Source organism: Chinchilla lanigera, unplaced genomic scaffold (assembly GCF_000276665.1).
Source record: "Chinchilla lanigera isolate Chin_1 unplaced genomic scaffold, ChiLan1.0 scaffold00002, whole genome shotgun sequence".
NCBI classification, from domain to species: domain Eukaryota; kingdom Metazoa; phylum Chordata; class Mammalia; order Rodentia; family Chinchillidae; genus Chinchilla; species Chinchilla lanigera.
Window position 1 is genome coordinate 52718833 of NW_004955403.1, and position 19854 is coordinate 52738686.

The 19854-nt window shown below is 43.9% G+C and overlaps 2 protein-coding genes across 2 annotated transcripts in view; one reads left to right on the plus strand and one right to left on the minus strand.

Moving 5' to 3' along the window:
- The window catches only part of Mtmr9 (myotubularin related protein 9), a 43254-nt gene extending 29732 nt beyond the window's left edge, over positions 1–13522 (plus strand). The window contains exons 6-10 of the mRNA XM_005373811.2: positions 334–495; positions 3048–3189; positions 5371–5591; positions 7786–7937; positions 10964–13522. Coding sequence (XP_005373868.1) covers positions 334–495; positions 3048–3189; positions 5371–5591; positions 7786–7937; positions 10964–11127 — 841 coding nt within the window. The 3' untranslated portion in view covers positions 11128–13522. The remainder of the gene's footprint in view (positions 1–333; positions 496–3047; positions 3190–5370; positions 5592–7785; positions 7938–10963) is intronic.
- Positions 10143–19854, minus strand: part of LOC106148657 (translation initiation factor IF-2-like) — an 11020-nt gene continuing 1308 nt past the window's right edge. Inside the window, exons 3-6 of the mRNA XM_013514926.1 lie at positions 19408–19830; positions 19012–19093; positions 18448–18576; positions 10143–10491 (exon numbers count right to left, since the gene is read on the minus strand). Of these exons, the coding sequence (XP_013370380.1) occupies positions 18561–18576; positions 19012–19093; positions 19408–19830 (521 nt within the window). The 3' untranslated portion in view covers positions 10143–10491; positions 18448–18560. The remainder of the gene's footprint in view (positions 10492–18447; positions 18577–19011; positions 19094–19407; positions 19831–19854) is intronic.

Below are 19854 nucleotides of genomic sequence, written 5' to 3' on the forward strand. Positions count from 1 at the left end.
TTGTCGTGCCCGGGTGCAGCGAGGCTGGGGCGGTGGAGCGGGTGCCGCCGTCTTGGGACCTGTCACAGAGCGCGGTGCTCCGGCTGCTCCGCTGTCAGCTGACCCGTGTCAGAGCTGGGTCTCAGCTGTGGAGATGAGGACACCTGACCGTGAGAATCATTTGCAGCATCTTTGCAGCAGCGTGTGTTCATCTTTCAATGGTTAATCCTCAGTTTACTGAGTAATAATATTTTGAACTGCTGTTGCCTGTGGATATTTGGAGGCTGAGTTTATCATTCTATTTCATGTTTTTTTTTAATCTACTTTTTACTTTCCCTTTCTTGCTTTTAAAAGATACCACGTTCTTCAGGAGAGCTTAATCAAACTTGTGGAAGCTTGTAATGACCAGACGCATAACATGGACCGCTGGCTCGGGAAGCTGGAGGCCTCCAACTGGCTGAGCCACATCAAGGAGATCCTGACCACCGCCTGCCTTGCGGCTCAGTGTGTCGACAGGTACAGCGCGCCCGGCCTTGCTGAGCGGGACACGCCCATTACTAGACTTGATTTTCATCCAGACTCGTGCTTACAGTCTTGCCTATCATGTAGCTTACCTTCAGGTCATTTTAAAAATTACTGTGTAAGCGAGGGAATACCACTGAGTTATTGAGGGATAGTCAAGACAGCCTGGCATTCAGAGATAGTATTTGTGGAAGGAATGACCCACATCTGTACATGTCTTCTATGACACACTTTTTATTTTATTTTTTTCCCCTGGGAGAGAAAAATACAAACTGTGTTATTTGAAGCCACAACTCATAGTGACACTGTCAGGCCCAGCATGCTTGTTTCAGCAGAAACACAGTAAAAAGTGAGCCAGCAACCAGCGTTAACTAAAGCAAACGACTTATGACACAATTTTTAAAGTTACTGCAGAACTTATTTCTTTCTGTAAAATCCTTAAATTACGAATCACCAATTTTCCATTTCTTACACTGTGAGCGAGAATCAAAGGAAGTTTTCTTACTTTTTCTCAGACAGCCAAACTTGCCTCCATGCTGTTGCCCCATAGGAGATGCGGCTTCATTACACAGTAGCAAGATCTTTTCTAATCTCTCAGATCCCTTATTCCAGAGCACTTGCCAGGTGCACTTCTATCCGATCTCAAGGTGAGAAAATTCGATGGTAGTGATGGGACAGGTGTAAAGTGATTTTAGGTTGTTCATTCAGTTAAAAGTTGCTAACCTGTGAGACTTGAGGCAGAAGACTTGAACAGAGGCAGACGCTTGGAATTATTGCAGAAGCTTAGAAGGCCCTTTAAGATGGGGGTTTCCACTGAAACCATCGGTAGGTACATGTACTGTCACCACCTAGTTGGGTAGCACTTTTCTTTGAGCCTGTAACTTATTAGCACTTCCAATCAAGGGAAACGTGTGTAATATTTCATGGTCAGAGAGATACTGATGATGGGCTGGGTATTCATGATCTAAGTCAGCCACAGCAGTGAGAACAGGCAGAGACCCTTGGGGTCAGTATTGGTAAGCTGTCGCTGTTGTTTTAGGGTTAGGTAAAGCTCATTTACCCAGTGAAATATGGAAACTAAAGGACAAGGTTCGGTGGGGAAGGGGTCAATAGTGCAGAACGCTGAGGTGTTACTCTTGAGGGCTTTGTTCTTATAACCTAAGTCTACCAGAGTCCTCCTTACATTGTGAGAGGCTTCTGTTTCCTTATGAAACATAAATTATAATGAACATGCATCATCACGTGACCTGCTTTTTCAGCTACATCAGTGAGGTGGTACAGGTCAGGGCACCCTGGCTGCAGAAGAGTTTGTGTCTGCCTGTGTTGGGTTTGGGCTGGCCGCCTTCAGCACACAGGGACTTCCAAGCTCTCTAGGTCTTGGGTTTGCACTGCCATGTTTAGGTTCCCTTTCCTGATACATATTAGCTTATTATTTATGCTTCCATAAAATTTTGGCCCAATAATTAATTGCTAAAAATGTAAACATAGACCTTAAATTACTTGAATTAAATTCACAATAAGCTAAATATACAAACATTAATGTATTTGCTCATTCTCTTTAATGCAGTCCTTAGATTTTGTCCTAAAAATGGAATTACTAACTTACCTTGGGTGAACTTCGGGAGTTGGGTATTTTCAAATGAATAATTACCAAGTAACTGAGCAGAAGACAAAAAGCTAGTTAAGTACATCATTTACTTTATAAGAAAAATGGGCTTATCCTAAATAGCCAACTATAGGATTAAGTAAATTATAGTTCATCACTTAATAGACTATTATGTGGTCATTAATACAGGAAATTACTTTTCTAGCTATAGAAAGTATATATGTATATGGGAAAAGAATTGGCAGTGGTTATCAAATGTGAAATTTCCCTTTTCCAAAAGGTTCTTCACTGTTCTTTCATTTAAAAGGGTGGAAGAAGAGGATGAGATTGCAGTTGATTTCGTTTGGTGTTTTCTTCCATTCTCTTCAGAGTAGCAGGGTCCCAGCTACTCGTACGTCTTGTAGGATGGGGCATCATTGCCACTAGATTGACTGTTCTTGGTTTTTGTTTTTCTGTTTCTTTGTTTCTGAAAGTGTGCTTTAGGGTTTTTTCTCAAATCCTTTACAGTTTATGATGTCCTTTTAGTAAGTTTATGGCATCCTTTTAGTAAGCTGATGGATGGGCAAAATTTAAGGTCATAAAAAATAAGTTTGGTAAGAAAAAACTTTACTCAGCTATTAAAACAGTAACATTAAGTGCCTGCTATGACAAGAACTGCTTTTGACTGGTTTTTCAAGGAATAGAAGATTTAGCAGAAAAGTGCTATAAAACTTGTCATCACTGAGTGAGATTTTTACCATATGAAATGTGGAACTCACTGTAGTCTTATCTTTTCCTAAGATAACCTCTCGTCTATCCAGTGCCTTACTTAGGCTCCAGCCCCTACCGGGCAGGATAGATGCACGAGACTGAAATACTGCTCCCCATAGATGTTTATCATGAACACAGTTCAGCGGGCACGTCAAGAGCGTCCCATTTGTGCTCTGGATTTTCCTTCCAGGGAAGGTGCATCCATATTGGTGCACGGCACAGAAGGAACTGACTCCACGCTGCAGGTGACCTCCCTGGCCCAGATCATCTTGGAACCGAGAAGCAGGACCATCCGGGGCTTTGAGGCACTGGTAGAGAGAGAGTGGCTCCAGGTGAGAAAAGCTGCCGATGGGAACAGGAGCTGCACTCACTGAGGCTGCCATTCTGGCTGTGGTAGCCGGCGTCAGGTGTGATGGGTGGAAAATTTTAAATCATGTGTTTAGCTTTCTGTGGGCCAGTAAATCTCCCTTCCTCTCATTAAATATTTATAATCTTCACTAGCTGTCAATGTCTAGGTTTCTCATGGCTTATATTGTTTATTTAGCACATGTTCACTTAAAAGCCTTTTGTCAGCTGAACAGGCTGAGCAGCCTCATTCTCAAAATGCAGAGTGCTCTAAAATCTGAAATTTTCTGACCTCATGGCCTATGTTACAGCTGTATGCAGATGCACTAAAAGTATTGTGCAAAATCACCCGCAGACTTTGTGTAGGACTGGGAATATAGCTCAGCAGCACAGTGCCAACCTGGCAAGCACAAGGTCCTGAGTTCCACTTCCAGTATAGAAAAAAACAAAAAACTGTGTGTAAGGTGTATAGGAAACAAAAGAATTCTAAAAGCTTTAAAGTGTTTGCTTATATACTCTAGCCTAGTCTACATTGTGTTTGTCTTTTGATTCTGTTGATGATTTCCCTTGCTGTGCAGCTTTTTAATTGGATGTTTAGGTTTGGGTCTCATCCCCAAGATACCTCATTATGTATATGAACCATATTCCAAGATGCCAAAAAAATCTGAAATTCATAACACTTCTGACCCCAAGCATTTTAGACAAGGGATGCTCAACCTGTACTTTGTTACATATCAAAGAAATACAAAGAATGTAAAACACAGTCTGGTCTCCCAGAAACTTAGTCTAGGTAGAGATAAGCTAGTCAGGAAAGGGCTGGTGGAGTAGGGGCAGCAATCACAAAGCCTGTACTTTAACACTTCCGACTTCCACTTATCCTCTCCCCTAACCAGGTGAAATCCTTGCCATCCTTTAAGATCCAGCTAAACTTTGTTGCTTTCCTGAAGTCTTTGAGACCTTAGTCTCCTTCACAGATAAAATTGATCCATTTCCTTCACATCCTGTTTCCTGAACTAGCACCCACCCTCCCCCAGAAAGAAGAGGGCCAGGTGCCCTATTCATCTGTTTATCCCTAGGACACAGTTGGGTGACTACTAAAATAAACATAGGTTGAAATCCTCCAAGTCACAGATTAATTTATGGATGTATTTTCACTTTGTAACTTAGTAAATAATAGTGATTGAAAACAAATACTTAGACATCTATCGAAAGGAGATATATCTACCTCTGATGAAGAAGACTTTCTGGCCTTTCCAGGTACAGTGTAAATGTTCCATGTGTTAGTGTTATTAGATATACCCTGTCTTGGTGAAAGTCTATTCAGCTACATTTCTCCTGATCCGTAGTAAACAAATGAGTGTGCTTTAATTATATATTACCATTTTAACATGTATCCAGATCGACATCCCAGTAGCCACTAGAAATTTTTCATGCACTGTCTTTGCCCAATAAAGTCGAACAAAGTCCCAAAGACAAAGCAGGCCTGTGAAATAAGAGAGTGATTTGTGGTGAGGTCAGTACTTGGGTACTGGGCAGAGGGCAAGAGGTTTAAATTTTCTCTGGCAGTCTCTTGCCACTTTGGAGGGGAAGAAGAGGACAGTTAAGGATAGCTTTATCTCTAATACAGAAGTACAGTGTTCATTAAGATCTCTTTAAGACAATGGCTTTTTCCACTGGTAACAAGGCGTTGTTCCCCAAGCGACTTGCGTAGTTGGTGTGCAGAGTGCTGTGGTCGTCTCTGTTCCGTGATGAGGTTAGTGGTTCGCAGCACAACTGACAGTTTCCGATAAGGAGCGGTGATGGTTATCCTTTGTTTTATACCCCAGAGCTTATGTTTCTTGACTGTACTCCAAATGTGCAGATCTGAAAATGTTCACTTTTATACACTTACTGTTTGTTAAATTCATTATTCTTTCGCTCACTACCCCAAGGGCAGGTGCAGTTCCTGTGTCCATGTCTTGACTGCACAACCTTGTAAAGGTTTGGAAATTCCAGTTGCTGCAATTACTCATTTAAAACCAAGGAGCAATTCACCTATTCCGAAGCCGCCGTGCTCTGTGATGCTCCGGTTAATACAGCTCCACGCAGTTGTGTGGGGTGGGGTCAGTGGAGTTAGTACTGTGATCTCCACGGGAACAGCAGTCACGTTTGCCTCCCTTTTCCCCTAGGCTGGTCACCCGTTCCAACAGCGCTGCGCACAGTCGGCCTATTGCAGCAGTAAGCAGAAGTGGGAGGCTCCTGTATTCCTTCTCTTCTTGGACTGTGTGTGGCAGATACTTCGCCAGTTCCCTTGTTCTTTTGAATTCAATGAGCATTTCCTCATCATGCTCTTTGAGCATGCCTATGCCTCACAGTTTGGAACATTTCTGGGCAACAATGAAAGTGAAAGGTAGGTGCGCTGCTCCCGTGGGGACCTCTTATTAATGGTAGTGACTTCCTAAAAGAGACCAAATGTGGGTTTAATGCAGCTTAAAAGAAGGTAGAGGCTACAGCTAAGCATGAATTAAATTACATGAACTATAGCCTTATTATAAGCCAATCTCATGCTAGGAAGGAGGATATCCTTGACCTTGTTGGAATTGGTTAAAGTTAGGGGCTGGACTTAGAGCTCAGTGGTGGAGCGCTTGCCTAGCATGTGAGGCCGTAGGTTCCATCCCCAGCACTGCAAAGAAACAAAAACCAGAAAAACACAAGTATTTTGTAGACGTAGACCAAATTAATCTATGTAATATATAGAATCGTTAAAGTGCTTACTCTTACTCAACAGCTTCGTCTCTCATTCTCCAAGCTTTTTCACTCTTGACTTTTATCCTTTGCTGTACAGAAGCTTTTTATTTGATTTAATATCATCTTTTGATTCTTGCTGTTATCTCCTGTACTACTGGAAGCCTATTCAGAAAGTCTTTGCCTGTGCCTGTGATTTGAATTGTTCCCCTGTGTTTTCTTACACAATTTTCAGTTTCAGGTCTTTGATCCATTTTGCATTGGTTTCTGTACAAGTCGAGAGACTAGGTTCTAGTTTCAGTCTTCCATGTATGGATGTCCAGTTCTTCCAGCACCATCTGTAAAGAGGCTTTCTCCAACATACACTTCCGGGCCCCTTGCCAACAACCAGATGGCTGGAGTTCTGTGGGTTTGTTTATGTGTCTTCTATTCCCTTGGTCAGTGTTTCTGGTTTTGTGCTAGTACTAGGAGTTCCTATGGCTTTGTTCTATTTTGAAGTTGGGGATTGTGAAACCTCCAGCCTTGTTCTTTTTGGAACATATTAAAAATAAAGGCACAGCGCCTGCCTGGCAAGTGCAAGGTCCTGTGTTTGATTCCTAGTACCAAAAGGAAAAGAAAAAGAAGTGCCCTGGCTGGCACTTTGATTCCGTGTGATGGGAAGTGAATGAGTCTGTCATGGCATCTGGTACAAGGGAAGATAATTAGTAACCACTTGGTGGCTTCCACCGCTACAACAACTACAGTGGTGCCTTGGTTCATGAACTTAACTTGCTTTACAATTCTGGAGAAGCCAGCTGCGTTTCTGCTTCGGGGAAAGTAGTTCTGGTCGTTTGTCGCCAGGTGTGGAGTCGGCAACGGGAAGCAAATTCTGCCTGTGTTTGTGAACTGAGTTGTTTGCCACCTAGACGTGTTCGTGAGCTGGGGGTTGACAGTAATTAACTTAGAAAAAGGTTTCCAAGGCTGTGTGACTGGGCACAACCATTGCTTTCTGGAGTCTGGCTGGGTGCGGGTGACAGTGGCAGGGACAGCGCTGGCACAAACGGTCACCTTGTGAAGAGGGAGTGAGGACTTGGATAGGGTTCGGGTACAGCTTAGAAATGAGGGATTTCCGGGAAGTAACTGGCCCCAGGAAAGCATCATTCGAACAGTGTCCTGTGAAAATGTAGTGTGTTCTCTTTTTGGTTACTGTCAGCTTCACCACAGGCTGTCTGTCAGTCTCTGTTAAAATCCACTCCTTTTCTAAAATACACCAGTCCACTCTCCTTCCACACGAAGTTTTACAGGGTAGCGTCAGGATTACTAGGAGCACTGTTTATTATGTATGGATGTAGATTTGTCTTTACATTAAGATTTGCTTTATTTTTAATCTTCGACAATTTGTTTATTTTGTGTATATGCATTTATTTTTCCTAAAAACTAAGAGAGTCTCTAAAAAATGTCAAGCTTTGAGATTTGATCAACTTTTATTTTTAATATGTTCCGTATAAATTTTGTGACTATCATCCACTAGGCATCTCAGGAACAAAAAAGTTAGAAAGCTATTTATAGTTAGCTATTTTAAATTAAAACACAATCCCAGATACAACAAAGCCTTTTCCATGTTCTCTAGATCCATGATGGGGAACCTTTTAGAGCCTTCACAGACATCTCGCTGTGGCACACATGCCATAGGTTTGCCATCACTGCTCTAGGCTGAGGTTTGTCACCTGTAAGACAGTCTTTGTTTTGTGGTTGGTGAGAGTTGTAATGCTGTATTCAGTCACACAAAGTTCACCTATCCAGGGGAGCTGAATCATGGGGAGCTGATGAGCAGGTGCTGTAAATCTGCTGACTTAATGACCCTTTTCTTTCTCCATCAGATGTAAGCTGAAGCTACCGCAGAAGACGATGTCTTTGTGGTCCTGGGTCAATCGGCCCAGCGAGCTGAGTCGGTTCACCAACCCTCTCTTCGAAGCCAACAACCTGGTCATCTGGCCATCGGTGGCCCCGCAGAGCCTGCAGCTGTGGGAAGGTATCCGTGGCCCGCAGACCCCGCCCGCACCCGTGCTGCTGACGCATGCGCGCTGCTGGCCTTTGCAGACCCGGCAGGATGTGGCCCCAGACCTGGGTGCAGCAGCTGCACCTCCTCCATGTGGGCGGGTTCTCTTCTTCGCATCCTTGCCCAGTCATGCTCTTTTCAGTTCTCGTTGGGAAAATTAAGACACTGCCCTTTATCTTGTTCTATTCAGTTTTTCCTAGATAAAGTATTTTCCTTTTTTTTTTTTTTTTGCATGCTGGAATTATACCCAGGGTCTAACCGCTGAACTACATTCCTATCCCTGTTTATATTGAGACGGGATACAGGGTCCTCCTCAGTTGCTAAATTGCCCACTGTAGACCCAAATTGAGGCTTCTCCTGCCTCAGGCCCCGAGAGTGCTGGGATCACAGGCTTATGCCACCGCGCCTAGCTGCTATGTTATTTTATTATAGAAGAGAGTTAGTGGGTAGTTGAGACATAAATAAATTGTAAACTCCTGGGAGAGGGTTTCTACTTTCCTTTATGAAGCAGTCATTGAGGTAGGTTCCCGTGTGAAATGCTGTCAGATGCTTACATGGCCAGACATTCCAGTGGGTCTAGAAGCAGACACAAAACATCACTGGTGTAGAATTTTTAGCTATCTCATTGTTTGTGTGGAACAATAACCAATGTAGAATGTTCAATTATTCCAAAGTAGGTTTTTTTACAAATACAAATTTCTCAGATTCCTGAAGCTTAGCCTAAGTAGCAAAGCTTGTTTAAAAAAAAAAAAAAAATTTACCTGCCATGTATGGTGATGCACACCTGTAGTCCCAGCACTTGGGAGGCTGAGTCAGGAGGATCGTCACAAGTTGGAGGCCAGCTTGGTTTATATAGTGAGGTGAAGGCCAGCCTGAACTATATAGCAAGCCCCTGTCTCAAAAAAAGAAGTTACCAAACTCTAAAATATATTAGCTGTTCTTTAAACAAAGACTGTAAAATACAGTTTAATTTCTGTGCAGTCATTTTGAAGACACTGAGCACATCTGTACTCGTGTATGTATAAAACCACATGACGTGTAGATAAAAGTGTGGTAGCTGTTTGATAAATCAAACTGACTCACCATAAATGTGAGTGGTTACACTGTATTCCAGTGTGGTCTGCTCTCTGGCAGCTCAGGAGAGCAACACTCTGCCCTTTGTGTAAGAGGCTCTCAGGATGCTTTGCTTTCTGGGTCTGTTTCTGCCCCTTCCCTGGATGTCAGTGTCACATCCTGTCCCTCTTGGCATACGCGACTGCACGACTGCGTCCCTCTGCTCAGCGCAGGTGTCCGTCCCGTCCACCAAGCTGTTGGGATGCGGGGCAGCCGCCTCTGGGCTCGCCGGCGTGCGAGTGCGGGCTGTCATGCACTGTCTGAAGGCCTTTGGCTGCTTGAGACAGAGCTTCTCCTCGCCTCCTCTCCTGACTGTTGCGGACAGTCACGGGCGCAGAGGGAGAGCTTACAGCTTTACTTCCTGTGGAAAGGCTCCCAGGGCCCTCCATGTGCAGGCCACTGACCTGTCCAGTCCCTGAAGCTAGCTGTTTGGGAGTTGCATGGCCAGCTGAGTATTCTTTACCGAACACCTTGGGCCTTTAGAGATTAAGTGATAGAAGGAAAACTTCATTATGTGAATGAATTCCTACCACGCTATCAAGAACAGAGACTCAGTCAGTAGTCAGTCGGTGCTTCTGCAACTTAGGGCTGGGAGAAATTCTACGTAAGGTAAATCTTACGGTAGATACGTCATTGCATGAGACTGCTCTTTGGCCTGTTTTTTTTTTTTTTTTTTTTTTGAGAAAGGATCTTGCTGTGTAGCCTGGGCTAGCCTCAAACTTGTGATACTTCGGCCTCAGCCTTCTGAATGCTGGGATTATAGGAGTCTGCCACCACACCCAGCTGCACTGTTTGGACTTTAAATCTTTCTGCTGTTCATATTTACATCATAAGTAAGCATTAATAGCAATTTCTATATTGAAAAATGGAATAATCATGTGATAAAAGAAACAAAACAGGTCAGTTAATCTTTAGGCAGTCAGCATCTATATCTACGGGTTCCACATGCGTGGATACGACCAATTGTGGATCTAAAATACTGTTTAGAAACGCGCATCTGTATTGAACACATGCAGACTTTTTTCCTTGTCTTTTTTCCCTGAACAGTATAGTATAACAACTAACTCCATGACATCTCCATTGTATTTATTATCATAAGTGATCTAGAGCTGATTTAAAATCTGTAGGAGGACATGCATACATCATATACAAATTACGACACTTTTATATAAGGGACTGTGTCTCCCAGGATGCTGAGGGACAAGTATGTATCCCTGTAGTGCATAATAAAAGGGCAGTTATTGTTTGAGGAAAGCAGCAGTTGCCTACAGAACTGGATGATGCCTCTCAGTGCGTGTACATGTGCTGATGTCGAGGTTGCGTAGCAGTCTAGGAGCTTGCAGTTCCTGTCGCGTCGAGTTCCAGGGAAGGTGCTTTCTTGCTTGTAGGAGGTCTTGCAGGCCTGAGTAGAATTCTACAATTGTAAGAATAAATGATTTGTACTGTGAAGCTAGAAAGTTTCCAGTATGGTAAATGCTCAGCTGCTTTTTTTCACTATGTCACAGAACAGTATTTTGATTTATTTGATAATTTTGTAGAATTTTTGTGAAGAATTAATGAGCATGTACTATATAGAAATCTCGGTACCCTATTTAATTGGATCCGCTCAGCACCTCCAGATTCCTGTCTACTTTAGAGGATAGTAAACCTGGCAAGGGGCTGGGGATTTAGCTCAGCGGCAAAAGCGCCTGCCTGGCAAGCGCAAGGTCGTGAGTTCGGTTCCCGGTACCGGAGAAAAACCAAAAAAAAAAAAAAAAAAAAAAGTAAACCTGGCATGAGCTGTGGGGGAAAGGGAAAAGTGGGGAGTGGAATACATAAAGTGCTGCATTCCCTTTCCGTGCGGTGCTGATCTGCTGAATGTATCTTTCTCCTTCTGGACTCCGCAGGAACTTTCCTCCGGTGGAACAGATCCTCTAAGTACCTGGACGAGGCGTACGAGGAGATGGTGAACATCATTGAGTACAACAAGGAGTTGCAAGCAAAGGTCAACGTGCTGCGGAGGCAGCTGGCTGAACTGGAGACGGAGGACGGGCTGCGGGAGAGCCCCTGAGCGTGCCGTGGAGACCCGTGCGGCTGCGGCTGCCTCTCTCCTGCCCTTCCGTTCACTTGTACCTGGGAGCCTGGAACTCAAGGCTTCTCTTGGGAGCCCTCTAATGTCACGGCTTTCTCAGTACCATGGAACAAAACTACTACAATCATACCTATTTTACGTGGCCTGCTAGGCAGCCCTTTGCTTTGGGAGCAGGAAGGAGGTGCTAGTCATTCATTTTAGGTGACATCCTTGACCTAGCGAATGCTGTCTGTCACAGGCCATCACTGAGCGTCCTCCAGCTCCACCTCCACCTCCACCTCCACCTTCCATACCGCGCTCCAGCCCACTCCAGGACGCAACAGTCTCTTTAAGGAATAGTTGATGGTTAAAAAAAAAGGGTCAGGCTTTTAAGCACTCGGTATAGAAATTTTTTTCCAAGCTGAAGTGGTGGATAAACCAAGAACTTTGTGTTTAACATGCTATTTCCATTACCTTTGCCCATTAAAATAACCAGGCTCTTTAAAACAGTTTTGGGACTAACAAAACCGAATTCACTCTCATTCTGGTTTGTCAAGAAGGGAGAATTGGAATACTACTGAAGACAAATTCTTTCTACAAGGCAAGAGGTATGGTTCTCTGACACGTACAAGCATTAAATTTGTTTTCAGAGAAGACACTAAAAGTGCGTGCAATATGGAGTCAGAGTGGGGACTTGTTACTGACAGAGAACTGTGACTGTTGAATTGGTTTTTCAGGTTTTGGGCCATGCATATAAAATGTGTATCAAACGTTGGATATAGAATGAAACTGTCACTTAAAATAGCACTGTTATAATTAAGCTACAAAAATGGTTTCCTTAAACCAGAGCTGCACTGCCCTCATCTGAAGTTCTTACTGCACTGGTTTATACCTGTGTGTGTATGTGTTCTACTTGAGTTTTAGGTATTTTAAGAGTTTACTGATACAAAGGTTAAAACATTCATGTTGGCTTGAGCAGCTTGTAAATTTGTCTTGACTGCTTATTTGTCCGGTTTGTGTTAGGCAAGTATAATTTAACTGGAGGGGGAAGCTTCTGAATACGGTGCAGCTCTGTTTGAAACTTGAGAGTTCTGGAAGGGTCTGGGTGCCACAGAACAGCAGTGGCTATGTCCCTGAAACGCTAGATTGTTTTTACCTGCAGCGTCCAGTACTGGTTCAGTACTTTGCTTCTTTCATCGATCCTGTCCATTCTAGGTTTCCCCTAAGAGGGTGGTTCAGGAATGGGCTTTAATTGCGTTTGCACACCGTCTGTGTACAACCACTGCAAAACACAGCCACCTGGACCCCACCTCAGACTTAACATGTTGAGGTAAACATAACTTTAAAAATTGACTCTAGCAAAATCTGTGGCCATGTCCAGAAACCTTAGCTTGCAGCCCGTGCTTTGCAGCTCCGGTTGCCCAAGCTTCCCCCTTCCTCCGCCTTCCTGAGACTTGCGGCAGAGGCCAGGCAGCACCCAGTGGTCCAGACTCTTGGGCTAGATTTCGCTGCCTTCTTCTCCAAGCTCACTTTTGTTCCTGGCTTATGTTCTTGGCTGCAGTTACAAATCCTAGGCCATCACTGCCCTCACCAAAAGACGAAGCAAAAGAGCAGAACGGGTGTTCTGTCTTGCTCTGCCCGGGTCTGCATGATGTGAAGAAATGCCCGTCATTGCCTTCTTCTCAATGGATCCTCAAAATGGCTGGCAGTGGTGCCTTGTGCAGCTGACCTTTTTGTTTTTTTCAACTCTATCTCTAGCTCACGCATGAATAAGGACCCTTTTCTGAGATAGCGGACCAATAAGGAAAATCACCTAGGAGTTCTTTCCTTTGTGATTCTTTAGAGTGACCCCCTCTGCTTCTCTGGGTTGGGCTTCCCTGGGCGAACACTGAGGGGAGCTCTTGCCAGGCGTGGTCGTGGACAGCTGATGCGTTGTGAGCCTGTGTTGTCTTCCTGATGAATGGTGATGTGTGAGCTAGAGACAGTGATAGCAAGTGTTCCAGTTCCTTTTTCTTCCCCTTACTGAGACAGCACCATCACTGTTTCGACACGCTTGCATTTTAGTATTAACTTGTAAATAGGGGTCCTGCAAGCTTCAGGTCTGTGTGCAGGTTGTAAAGACAAACTGGTCTCTGCACTTTCAACAGGGTCATTTCATAATGGAAACGCTAGAGTTCCCCCAAACTCAAGAGAACAGTAAACAGGTGCATTATCAGTCTAATTTGAAGAAGGTGTTTAACAATGATTAAATTATCCTTCCCTTGGGTGAGAAGAGTAAATAAAATGGGTACATTCAAGAGAAGATTCTTGTTAAGCATTAGGTTTAGAGAGTTGGCTTTGATAAATGTGGCTTTAAAAACTTTAAGGACGAGAATGGAGCCGAATCAGTAAGGAAGCACATGCTCTGCAGGAGCCAGGAATAATCAAGTGAGATACACTCGGACTCAGGCGTGTGTGTCTGCCGCCATCTCTGTTCACACAGAGTGGAGCAGGTGAACATGTGGGTTGTTCATAGAGAAGCCCCTGCCACAAAGGCCATTTTAAAAATACAGAGGATCACTGTCCTCCTTCATCAGCAATACAAGGATCCTCGGGTTTAAATTAGTATTTTTTGACAACCAAAAGAACATAACCATTTGATTATAAAACTGGAAGCATTTTTGGTCTGAGACTTTTCAATAATTATTTATTTGGTCAGCATTATTAAGTGGGAAGAAAAGCAGAAATAATAAAATCTCTAATAGTTTACAATGAACTACAGCCGAATGTGGTGGTACACATCTGTAATCCCAACACTCGGGAAGCTGAGGCAGGAGGATTGTTCCAAGTTGGAGACCAGCCTGGGCTACAAAGTGAGCTCAAGGCCGGCCTGAACTGCATAGTGAGACCTTGTCTCAAAAGGATAAAAAAAAAACTATAAATGTATTTTATTTCTTAGCAAAATGAGGCTGATGGGGCCGGGGATGTAGCTCAGTGGCATAAGTGCCTGCCTGGCAAGCACAAGGTCCTGAGTTCGATTCCCGGTACCAAAAAAAAAAAATCTCCAACAGAGAAATGAGGCTGTTGAAGCAAGATTTTAAAGTGATTTTTGGGCAGCCTTGGGAGGACCATGGTAGACATTCTTTGAAAATCCCATGTAAAGGATTTTAAAACTTCTCTATAAAGGATTTAAAAGGGTTAGAACTTTGAGGCCTGACTTAGTGAGATCTCATTTCATTTCATTTGAAAAGACAAAATTTAATGGGATTTTAGTCTTTCGTTCAATCAGTAATTGGTTTATGTTAAACAAAAAAAAATCAATATCATGGGAAAGATTTGACCAGTAATTTAGCATCTTGAAGAGAAAAATAGGAGTAACATTTTGTCACATTTTGAAAAATCTGCTTAAAGAAATAACTGCAGCAGTTTTCTGGTTTCAAAGATAGCTGCTGTGATGTCCCTTTTAATTAGGTCATTAGGATCCTTTACTATCAGATTGTAATCTGAGGCAAAGGTTTTAATACTTACCCACTTCCAAAGTTAAATGAAAACTACATGAGGATGTTAGGAGCATTCTTCATGAGAAAAATATTTCCTGGACAGAGGATGGGCAGTGTTTAGAATGGTTCACCTGTTCTGGGAGCTTTGACCTTCCGCAGAGATTGAGGTCATTCGGCACATCCGGGACAGGCTTGTACTACGCCTCAAGACCACTTCCACTCACTACTTCTTTCCACGAAGAAGTCCCCTCCAGAGCTGTTATTTTAAGTTATTGCCAAATAGTATTTCTGTGGTTTTCACCATCAGAGCAGAAAACATTGAAAGACTGACTTCTCTGTTCTTATTTATTCATAGATGATATGAAACGCTCATTTCTTTTCAGTGTCAGTTTTCTGATGTTTCTTTTCTTGACTAAAACTGTTTTTACCTTCACCAAATCTTTACGATCCACTGTCCACAACAGCATCTTCTCTGTTTAAACCAATAGTCCCAGAAGAGACCATCTGAAATTCCAGGACTAGGTTCTAAAAGTTCTGAACTTGTTGTCCAAATTCTACGAAACCTAAGGCTCTGTCTCTTGAAGAGCACAGCAGAGCAGAAGTTTATGTTCAGTTTAATGGCGGTGCTGGGCTCTCTGTGGACCCTCCGCCGTCCTGACGGGAGCGCCCTGGCTGTGCAGCCACTTGCAAGTGTGAGGATGGACTGTCGGTGACCTGTGGTAAGGGTCGTGCAGCGCTGCCTCTGGGTCAGGCCAGTCATTCGCTTCACTTTTAAGATGCACATATCTTTGGCGAGGTGAATTATTCTGCACAAATACACCCTGATCCCCTTGTTCAGAATCCGTATAGCTCTGTTACCATCCACACTAAAAATATTATACTTGCACAACTTAGTTTATAGAAAACAGAACATGTATTTCTTCAGTAGCCAAGTGTTTGGGTTGTACTCTTGGTATATTTGAATGTGACTCCTGGATTTAAAGTGCACTATTATTCACATCCTACGTGTAAAACTGCACTGTATGGCGAATGTGTCTATAATGTATGCTTTGCCGAAACCTCAGAGTGCTGTAGTGTACAGGTTTTTATATTGTGAACCTGTTTAAATATATATATATATATGTATGTATGTATGTGTTTATATATAGCCTTAGGGAAAATTCTGAACTTTTGTAAGTCTGTGTAACCTTTTAATATTCTTTGTAATGTTCACTAAGTGATAAGTTCACTTATGTGCTATAACTGGACTCAGTCGCCTGGAGTTGGCTGGTTTGTCAAGCTTAGTTTTCTGAGTCAAGAAGCAGTCTTATCGGATGTGGTACCGTTCTTGGTGTGTAATATCCGCGTGTGGTGTTATCCCCCAGCTTAAGAGGACAACGTATTTCACAGAAGCTAGTGTTAAATTTCTATAGACAATGGTAATAAAATTTGGATATATTCAATGCTGATAAATTAAATCTGTAGGCTGGTTTTATTTTTTTAATATGTGCAAGAGTTTTGGTGGTATTTCAGCTAAAACTGTTATATATTTTTGACCATATATTTTGGAAAAATTGAGAGCTGCAAAAATGTTGCAACATAGTACAGTGATCTCCCATGCGCTGTTGGGATAGAGTAAGCAGTTGATCACATCACCCCCATTTTCTTTAACACTCTTGTATGTGCATGTATATAATTAGCTTTGTTGTTTTGCTGAAATATTTGCAAGTAAGCTGCAGAAATTGGTCTTTCCTCTTACGTACAGGTGTCTGTCAGGAATTAGGAGTTATGTATCATATATGTAATTGACTTGAGTGTGTATTCATATAAATGAACTAATCTCTGGGGGGAAAGGGCAGCCTTTCCTTACAGGAAAATGCCAGCTATCACAAGTAGGAGGGATGATGAAATTAGAAAGTTTCTGTTGGGCAAAGCGGAGTAGTCACTGATTTAGGCACAATCAATGAGGGGTAAAACTAGCGGGTGAAAGTTTGTAGGGGATGGAACGGAGTACACAATTGTCTTTCCACAAAATACTGATTAATTACAAAGGGAAAAATAGTAACTTCATAGCAAAAGAACCTGATCAGTAGCACCTTATCGAGCAAAGATTAACACCCCTAGTAAGGAGACATCAACCTCAGGTGCCCTCTGATACGGTCTATTCAGGACACAGCTTCAGTGTTTGGGGAAAAGAACACAACCTGAACTGCATTATGGGAAGCACCCTACAAGCCTAAACACAAAAGCAGTGGTCATCATTCTAAAACAACAAAAAAGTCACGCTTATAGAAGAAAAGGCAATGCCAGTAAGCTTTTTTGTAAGTTTAAAAATTGCTTCAGTTTTTCTAACTAAAATCCCAAATGAACAGAAAATAAGTGACATCCTACGAAGCTATCAAAGCAAAATCAGAGTCAAATTACTTCAACGGATGAAAACTGTCCAATAAAAACGACATTAAGCAGAAGAAAACTCATCACATATTTGAAAAGACACATCTTGTAACAAAACCCTCAGATATGAAAGAAAAGTCTCAAAGGAGAAATTACAAACTCAAAACAGAAAAACCAAAGACGGCGGAGGAGGCAAGGAAAAAGCACTCAGGAAATAGTGTGGGGGATAAAGACAGTCATTTTAAAAATGAAGAACCAGGGTATGGTGGTGCATACACCTGTAATCCCAGCACCTGGGAGGCTGGGGCAGGAGGAGTGCTGCAAATTTGAGGTCAGACTGGGCTACATAGTGAGACCCTGTCTCAAAAAACAACGCCCCCCCCAAAAAAAAGGTGAGGATGAAATTCAAAGTGCCTTAAGGAGAACAGGTTCAACTCAAAATTTAGCAAGTGGGATTGAAAAGCGAACAATGAAAATGAAAATAATGAACAAAAATGATCAGAGAGAAAGTGACTGATGCTGAAATACTTGGATGAGTGGAATGCCTGGAAAAAGGAAATGATAATGGAACAGAGCTAATATGTAAATCTAAATCCCAGAGAAGTTCCCAGAATGTTTTTTTTAAGTGTGAGGGAAATTGCATCCAGATTGGTTCACTTCAGCACATACCCTCATAAAACCATTAAGCATTAATGAAGAGGAAAATATCTTCAGGGCTCCAGGCAAAAAGTTACCTAAAACAGCAGAACTGCAGTCTTGCAGTAATTTGCCAACATGAGGAACACAATGGGAAAGATGAACCCAGAATATGTTCTCTAGGCCTTTTAGAAAACATGGAGTTGTTCTTTGGCCCACGTACATGTGAATCTACAAAGAGGGTGATATTGCAGACCTCAAAGGAATGGGTACTGTTCAAAAAGGAAGGCTACACAAATGTTGCCATGGCAAAACTGGAGGAATCTAGTACCCAACATGCTGTTCGCATTGATGTAAACAAGGGCAGGATACTTGCCAAGAGAATTAATATGCATATTGAGCATAATAAGCACTCTAATTTAGAGTTTAGACAGATTCCTAAAATGCATCAAGGAAAATAATCTGAAAAGAAGGAAACCAGGGCTGGGAATGTAGCTCAGTCAGCGCAAGGCCCTGGGTTTGATTCCCAGTACAGAAAAAGAAAAAAAAAAGAAAGGTACAGTACATGGGTTGAACTGAAGCGCCAGCTGCCCCACCCAGGGAAACACAGAACCAGTGGAAGGAGCCCGAGTTGCTGGAACAATTTCCTGTGAATTCTTGGCATAGCGGGGGATGTAGCTCAGCCATGCAGCACCTAATAAGCAGCTACGTGTTCTAGTCCCTGCTTGTAAATAAAAAAGTGTTCTGCATTGTAAGGATGCTTTTCTTAATTGAGTAGGTGTGTGGTGCCTTTACCTCAGAGAAACAACTATCTGGAGCACAGATATTATACCTAGACAGTTGTGTATCCTGTAGTCCTCATGGTTCTTGCTAAAAGACGGGAGATACCGTGCAGGTATATAGCCAGATTGCCGAATATTTACATTGGCTTGAAGATTCTCTAAATCATCGTGAGGAAGAGCTGTAGCGAAATAAATGGAAGTCAGGTATGACATGTCAGTTAAATAAACTTTTCAAAACACCCTAAAGAAGAAAGACCCTTCTGTCTCCTCCAAGAGCTGACAGACACCTCCTCCTCTGGCTGCAACTTCCACTGCAGTGTGTCGGGTGCACTCAAAGTGACAGGGCAGGACTATCGCATGGGCTGCCTGACGGTGACTGATGCCGGCATGGCTGTGGGGACAGGGTCCTGGGACGCTGTGATAATTAAAGACCATTCTAGTCTTGAAGTGCTTCAGTGAGCATCTCCTACCCGTCTGCTCACATGGACACCTTGACTCCCCTGAAGAGGCTGGGGAACCCGTCTGTCAAGCACAGGGACAGCAGGTCCTTTCCGGAGCCAGAAGCCCACGGGGGAGTCCGCAGCAGGTCTGCACGTCTCTGAGCTGGGCCTTACCTGGTGCAGATGGCAGTGGCTGGTTCAGCCTCTCGGGCCATCCAATCAGGATTCAAATCCAGAGGGAGTGTCTGCCCCTGGACTGAGAGGTGCAGCACAGGTAACACTCACATCTGACCGACCAAAAGGGGACAGTAAATGGTTGTGACCTGGCCCCAAACCACCTGCCTTTCAGTCCCTCGTCCTGTTCTCGGGGATGTAGGAAGAGACCTTAGAACTGTTTTACCCACACGCTGCAGGGCCTGCAGATCACTTGGGGATCTCAGTACAAAGCCAATTCAGCGAGCTTGGGAGGGGCCGCTCTGCGGGGACCACACCTGAGTACCAAGCCCCTAGTCGTCGTTCCTGATTCAGTGTGGGTTGGAATCGCGCGCAGCTTTAAGAACACACTCGCACCTGGACTCCTGCCCTTCCAGATTCTGAGCTCTTCGGTCGGGCACACAGCCTGGGCGTGCGACGGTTCGAAAACTCCTTGGGCGATCCTCATGAGCCCAGAGGTTGAGAACCCCGGCCCTAGATGCCGCTTCTCAAAGAACCGCCCGCCCGTGGACCGCCCAGGCTGGGCCCCATCCCGAATCCGACCCCGCAGGCGTGGGCGAAAGCACCGGCTCGAGGTTTCTTTTCGGCCCCCACCCTGCGCCTCCCCCGCTCTGGTCCTGCATCCCGCACTCCGCCCGCTGCGGGGAGGCGCGGGCTCTGCAGCCCTGGCCGAGCTCGCCCCTGCGGTTCCCCGGGACGACCCGGCGCCGCAGCCTGCGCCAGGGTGGGTTCCTGCTGTAGAGGGCGCCCTAGGCGGCGGGGTTGCCACGCAACCGGGCCCTCGGGCGGACCGCAGCGTCGGGG